The sequence below is a fragment of the Sebastes fasciatus genome, chromosome 1 (genome assembly GCF_043250625.1).
Source record: "Sebastes fasciatus isolate fSebFas1 chromosome 1, fSebFas1.pri, whole genome shotgun sequence".
NCBI lineage: Eukaryota > Metazoa > Chordata > Actinopteri > Perciformes > Sebastidae > Sebastes > Sebastes fasciatus.
In genome coordinates this window covers 18,031,675-18,038,973 of record NC_133795.1, presented here as the reverse complement: position 1 = coordinate 18,038,973, position 7,299 = coordinate 18,031,675, and the positions used below count along the sequence as shown (strand labels likewise).

The following is a 7,299-nucleotide window of genomic DNA, read 5'->3' as shown; positions in this document are numbered from 1 at the left end:
AGCAGTATTTTGATGAATTTATTTTGGTTTGTGAATCTTACTGGCTCTTTGGCCTCCAGTGCAGAGCTAAATCACTAACTTTATTGATTGATAAGAAGGAGAAATTTGCTTTTGCTTTTTTACGAAGCAAACGCTAGCTGCCCTTCAGATCCAGTTATTTATAACCAGAAATGATCCGACATGTATGCAACAATGGCTCTGAATAAAGTTGAGCCCGTTGTAAAAAATGCATGGCTCAGACATTGGGCTCTCCCTTCAGATGACAAATTCATGTATTAAGAATATACAGTGTGAGACTTTGGTGTCCAAAGTTATAAGACAGACTGACGGAGAGGTCTTAGGATTTGATGTGGCCGTTGGCAGTCTTCTGTTCAACATTCTTGATGAAGGGTAGCATGCATTTGTCCCCTCCCATGAAGCGATATGTTGCCACGTTTGCCTCCCAAGGTAGCAATCTAGAGAAGGGAAACAAAATAAGCCCCACATTAATTTGTCTCGGTCACAAAATATTTCTGTAAATATTTTCTCATCAATAATGGCATTCGCTCTGTAATACTCACGCTCGTGTTAGGAAGGGGATGTACATAAGGCGAGGAATGCAGATCATGTTCTGTTCAGCTAAAATGGCTTTCATTGACTGCTGTACGGTGTAGAGAGGCTCTAGTGGTGGAATTAGACCCCGAAGCTCCTTCCTGGTTGATATCAAACAAAAAGAGGATCATATAGGATCTATTTCTGTCCAGTGAAATGTTAAAATGACGAATAAGTGGCATCTCACCTGATTTCACAGCCTGCAAACATCCCTGTGTCTACAATATAAGGGCAGACTAAAGTGGTTTTGATGCCGTCCATGTCATCTGCGAGCAACTCGTGCGTCAGCGACTCGTGGAAACCGACGGCTCCAAATTTACTGGCACAGTAATCCTGTAAAAGTAAATGCCAGCATTTAAATGTTCTCTTTTAATTAAAGGATTGTTCTATAGGATTTGTCTGTTCAGTTTGTGGCTGAGGAAGTCGTTAATCGTGTGTCTTACCTCTACACATGCAGTGCTGAATAGTCCGAGAGCACTGGCGACGGTTACAATGTGACCGTGGTTCTTTGCTTTCATCGGAGGCAGGAAGGCCTTTGTCATCTGTTGGGTTACAAAAAATGGTTTTATTATAACAGAAATAAAGATAAACCAATCAAAGGTAACGTGAGGAAAGCCCCTCCGCCATGCAGCACCCTGCCAATAACACAAAATACAAACAATGCCAAATAATATACAGAGGAACTACAACAACCAGACGCAACTTTAATGTTACTTAATTAACCTTTATTATATTTAAAGCATTGAAACAAACCAGCTACTTCATCTGCACAGAAGTATATTTGGCCACATCTTCCCCTTAATGTCAAGTAGGGCTGCAACTAATGATTATTTTCATTGTTGATTATCTGTCGATTATTTTCTCGATTAATCAATTAGTTGTTTGGTCTATAAAATGGTGTAAAATGTGTTTCCCAAAGCCCAAGATGACGTCCTCAAATGTCTTGTTTTGTCCACTACTCAAAGATATTCAGTTTACTGTCATAGAGGAGTAAAGAAACCAGAAAATATTCACATTTAAGAAGCTGGAATCAGAGAATTTTGACTTATTTTCTTTAAAAAAATTACTCAAACCGATAAATCGATTATCAAAATAGTTATTAATTTAATAGTTGACAACTAATCAATGAACCGTTGCAGCTGTAGTGTCAATAAATTTGCTTTAATTTCCTTAAACATTTATTACAGTATCACTGTGTCAACAGTATGTATGGACTCGGTAAAGCTGCAAATGAATTGCCGTTCTTAGGATGAATAAAGTTGTTGGGTTAGAAAGCTTTATGGTGTTTACCCACTAGGGATTAATAATCTTTTTTAATCTACTAGAGGGCCGACTCCCTCTTGGGGACCCTGTCATGGCAATAATGAGTTTACACAAAGTGTGTTGATGCACAATGTCAATTTATTATTCTTCTCATGATCTTGTGGCCACATAACTGGTCCCCAACCTGACTGTTGCCACCTGGTCTGTGGTACTTTCATTAATCATAACATTGTTTGGGAATATGCACTACTTCACTGACATGATAAGGACCTTATTGTTCAGAGATTCCTGGTATATACCTGTTTCTGAGGACATGTCTTTGAAGAGGGGCCTTGTGTCAAAATCTAGTTTGAAGACCTTCATTAAATAAGCTGATGCTGTACTCATGTGGTTCATATTCTCAAATTGCAAAGCTGGAGCCATGTAGAATCCCGTATACTGTACTGTAGAGAGGAAACGACAGGAGTTTATTAGGCGCCCAGCATCTCATTGTTGCCCACGGTCGGCTCTTGTGCAACTGCCAAATATTCCCAACAGAGAGACCTTCTTCTTCAGGTGCTGCATTAGAGGCCCACTGTATGTCTGTTGCTTATATCTTTCATATTTTCATATTTAGTGCTAATGAGCTTAACCGTTTATTGTATGAGCATGAGACTGAGGCTTTAAGAGGATCAAGAGCGGAATCACATGCTGTTTTAAGTGGTGGGCTCGCGTGGGCTCCTTTTATGCTGGGGATGAGTGTCAAAGGTTACCGACACCTACTTGTAACCTCTTGTTAACCTGAACACATTTAACTGTAACAAGGACACGGTGGTGGTTTTAGACTCTTTTAACTCTTTTTCATCTCAGCACCCCTTAAAAAATAATCAAACACTCTGAGACCCGCAGGATTGCCAACGATCCCGGTTGACGTTATTGTCTTAAAGCGAGAGTGGGGACATGAGTATCTTGTGAAACTAAAAAACCTAAAGGATCCATTGGTACCAACCATGTCATGTTGGGAAGGAGGTTAAATAACGCTCCAAAATTAGGCTAAATTTTGGTGAGGAAAAACTGGCATGGTGATTTTCAAAGGGGTCCCATGACCTCTGACCTCAAGATATGTGAATGAAAATGGGTTCTATGGGTACCCACGAGTCTCCCCTTTACAGACATGCCCACTTTATGATAATCACATGCAGTTTGGGGCAAAACCCAGGCAGTTTTATGAATGTAGTATAAATGGGTTATTTTCACTTATTCTAAAAAATAGTCTATTTGAATATTTCTGCATACTGGGTCCCTAAACAGTTGAACATTGGAATTACATAAATTGACTGGAAAGCTGAGACTCTTGACTGTCACCTGGCGCCTGAATTTTGTTTTTTCCCTTACATAAATAAAGACATTTCCACCATAACTTGATGCAGAAATTGTCCAAATAAATTCCACCAAAATGCAGGAAATGAAGTGTTTAATGCTGAAAATGTCATGGGAGAGGACCCCCAGACTAACTAATAATATGTCCCCAACCAATGTTGAAATGAAACCTATATACGCCCTTGACTTGTACACATCACATTCTCAATAAAGGAGTGATTCTCGTGGCTCAGGCTGCTCTAATCCCTTCACGCATCAGTGCGCAATCACAGGCCCAGGCCAGCTGGGAGCACTATAGTGAATAGATGTTATTATGTAATCCATGTCAAGCTGGTAGATGATGTTTGCTCTTTGTCTAGTGAAACTGGAATACTTTTTCTTTTCTTTTTTTATACTTTGTTTTTTCCTTTTTTATACTTTGTTTTTTCCTTTTTTCAAGGTTGTTTTCATATATGCAATCTACTGTTTGTAATTACAACAGTCTATAAACCAACTTTTAAGTAGATGAGCTTACAGACAAATCCATCAAGTACACTAGAGAGAAAACAACCTCAACATTCAAAACCAAAACAAAACCAAAAAAAGAAATAACAATAATAATAATGAAAAAAAGAAAGAGTAGAGTTAAAAAAACAACAACAAAGCAAAAAAATACGGAAAAAAAACAATAATCATACAAAAATACGAGAGTAATATTAAAGGGACTGTTTGTAACTTTTTACAGGTATAAATCTACCGGGTCGGGATCCCATGCGCGCTCACATATCCGCGCTCGCGTGTGGCCGGAGTCTCTCCTCCTCTGCCTGCTTGCCTTCACTCACACACCGCGCTTGTTCTCGCTGTCTCGCTCCACCTCTAGACGTGAACGCGCGCTCACTCCAAACTGCAGGAGAATTAGTTTAGCTCTGAGAATATCTAGTGAATGTACAGTGGCCCTTTGTGCAGAAATAACTGCTGCAGCTCCTCCAGACCAACAGAGGTTTCCCGTGTCTTGTGAAGTGACGGGGCTCCGCAGCGAGAAACGTTATCGTCTCCGACCGGGTGCCGGTGTCTCCCTGCGATAACGTTTCTCTTCCTGCTTCAGCCTCAGGGGCTGAAGCAGGAAAAGCCAACACTAGGATCAGCAGTGATTCATGGAGAGACCTTCGTCCGGTCGGCTAACATTACTGCCAAGCAGGTGAAATATAGAGTGATATTGTGGTTTCTGAAAGTTACAAACAGTCCCTTTAAAAAATAAATTAAAAAAAATTAAAAATTGTACGCTTTCAACTGTGCGTAAAAGGTGCATGCGTAAAAGTCTCACCCAGAACAGCGCGTGGCAGTTGACCAGCAGCGTCCTCTCCAGCAGCTCGTCCGGACAGTCCAGCAGCCTCCGTCCGGCCACCACGCCCGCGTTGTTGACCAGGATGGACACGTCCCCGACCTCCTCCCTCACCCTGTCCGCCGTCTCGTAGATAGTCTGACGCTTGGACAGGTCCACCGTGTACGCGTGCACCTGCGCTCCCAGCTCCCGCGCCAGCTTGGCGGTCTTCTCGTTGTTTTCCGTGTCACAGTCCCACAGCACCAGCTGAGCGCCCTCTCTGGCGAACTCCAGAGCGAACAGACGACCCAGCGCTCCTCCGGCTCCGGTTATCAGACACAGCTCTCCGTCTACACTCTTCAGCCTCGGCCGGAGGAACGTCTGGAGGATGGCGCTCAGGATGGAGAAGGTCAGGTCGATGAGCATCAGCAGCAGGTCCACTATCACGATCATGATGCTGCTGCAGTCCAGTCCTGTTACTGTTAGTGACACACACAAGCTGAGCTCTGGAGTGGTTTCTCTCTGCGTGACGTGGATTGGATGGTTATTTTATATAACTTGTGTGCCGGATTAGGATGGTGGCCACCAATAGAAGGTCTGACTTAGTCTGATTGACTAACCCGTGCACATTCATAACACGTTCATAACAGTGGCTGAGTATGACTGAGGCAGGGATTAAGATAACACGCAGGTCCAGAGCCAAAGCAGCCTGTAACTCTATGTTTTATATCATCAAACTGTAGACAAACATATACCATCATAGATTACATAATGTTTACATTAAGGATGGTCTTTTGAGCAGGCCACATTATAACTTATTTTTTTTAACACTTTTTTTATTCGATTTTTTTAGAGCATAAATGATTCAAAACTATATCAGTAAACAAGCATACACAAGACAAAGAATAAATAAATAAATAAAAAAATTACAACAAAAATTCTAAAAATAAAATACATAAACAAATAAATAATAATATATTTAAATACAATAATAACAAACGTTTCTCCTACAGCTATTAATCACCAACGTCAAATTTCATCCCACCATACAGTCGGCATGTATGGCTCTCTTCCCAGCTCTCCAAAAACCCCAAAATCAGAATTTTCAACTCAAATGTAAAATCTGTCCTTCTCTATGGCTGTGAAACCTGGAAAACCACAAACACGATCACCAACAAACTGCAAGTGTTCATTAACAACGGCCTCCGATACATACTGAGGATATGGTGGCCCAGAAAAATTACAAATACAGACCTGTGGAAACAGACAAACCAGGAGCAAATCAACAAAGAAATCAAAAGGAGAAAGTGGAGATGGATCGGGCATACACTCAGAAAACAAGAAACAAACATAACAAGCTCTGGACTACAACCCACAAGGAAAGAGGAAGCCAGGGAGACCAAAAACCAACTGGAGACGGTCCACGCTCGACGAGCTAAATAAGATCAGGACCTCCTGGCAGGAAGCAAAGACCACTGCACAGAAGAGAGTGAGGTGGAGATCCATGGTGGGCGCCCTATGCTCCCAAAGGGGCCAAGAGGATTAAGAAGAAGAAGAAGAAGAAGATACAGTCAGCATAAATCAAGGCATGCAAGGCTTCCATAGGAGAATATCAATCATCCCCAAATTCACTTTGCTGTGCCAGTATACTTTCAGAGTCTGTATGTTCCAGATAATTAAGAAAGTAGTTATTGTTTCCCCCAATTAGAATAGGTGATTTTTTTTTACGAAGATATACATGCAGACGGTACTTTTAGTCATTTACCAATACGTGGTCTATTTACACTTTTCCATGAAAGTGCTATAATCTGCTTTTCTTGTAACAGACATAGATCTAAAAAGATTTGCTCTCTCGTCCTTGTTTTATGTTCTTTTGGATAGCACATAATAAGAAAAGCGTGGGCTCCATAGTTAATTGTATTGATAAAATATCTTCCATCGTATATTTTACTTCTTCCCAGAACTTTTTACATTCCCAAACACAATGGAAAAATGTTCCCTTGGATGTTTGTAAAGTTTGTAAAATATAACACTTGAGTTGTCTAACCTGAACCTTACTTACAATATATTTTTATAACAGGATGTGTGGATATAGTCCTCCATCACAACCAGTACAGATATGAGGAATTATTGCAGTGATCAGTAACTTTTACTTGCACACATGAGCATGCTAGTAGTTTTAAGATATAGGAAAAAATATATTTAAAAATGATTTGGTAAAATGAAGAACTATATGACCTTGGGCAGTGAAGTTAAAAGTATGCAGTACCTCTTGTTTTTTCCATGACTCTGCTGAGACGTACACTGTGGACACCAAGTCAGACAAAACCAGCCTCTAATTATTATCAGAGTGGTGTCTGGTATTTAAAGGTCAAAACAGAGTGAGGAGAAACAAATGAACAAAAGACTCTGTTCAAAGGTATGTCCTGTGCTTAGTGTCACTTAGAGGTGGATGTAACTAAACATAGCTGTCACTGTCATAGCTTTGTATTTAAATAAAGACTTTACATCGTTTCTACCTGTAACCAACCTGGATCCAAAGAGCACATTTGTTTGTCGTGAGAAATTTCAATACGTTTTTTTTAATTTTTTATCCTTTATACTCACAGTCTCAGTCTTTATACTCACTTACATTCTCCTTTCTTAAATGTTTTATGTGTATTTTTTTTTAAGAAATGATGTCTTAAACTTATATTTTGATTTGGGTAATGCATTTACAGCTCTTGGTAAGTCATCTGAGAAGAGGATTAACTTTCAGTTTTTGCACTTAGAAACATGTTTTTAGT

General features: G+C 40.2%; 1 protein-coding gene across 1 annotated transcript; it reads right to left on the bottom strand.

Annotated features, from left to right (window-relative positions):
• Positions 1 to 35: 35 nt before the first annotated feature.
• LOC141767378 (retinol dehydrogenase 10-B-like) lies at positions 36 to 5,004 on the bottom strand. Its single transcript, XM_074634625.1, has 5 exons — positions 4,517 to 5,004; positions 1,035 to 1,133; positions 779 to 924; positions 561 to 692; positions 36 to 455 (listed from the first exon to the last, which is right to left on the bottom strand). The coding sequence occupies exons 1-5, from the start codon at positions 4,964 to 4,966 to the stop codon at positions 338 to 340; spliced, it is 945 nt and encodes a 314-aa protein (XP_074490726.1). The 5' UTR covers positions 4,967 to 5,004; the 3' UTR covers positions 36 to 337.
• Positions 5,005 to 7,299: the final 2,295 nt, after the last annotated feature.

Coding starts and splice junctions, on each gene's coding strand:
- LOC141767378 (XM_074634625.1), bottom strand. CDS start 4,966: ATGATCGTGATAGTGGACCTGCTGCTGATGCTCATCGACCTGACCTTC. Junction 1,134..4,516: donor ACTGCCACGCGCTGTTCTGG/GTGAGACTTTTA, acceptor GTAACCCAACAG/ATGACAAAGGCCTTCCTGCC. Junction 456..560: donor ATCCCCTTCCTAACACGAGC/GTGAGTATTACA, acceptor TCCCTTCTCTAG/ATTGCTACCTTGGGAGGCAA.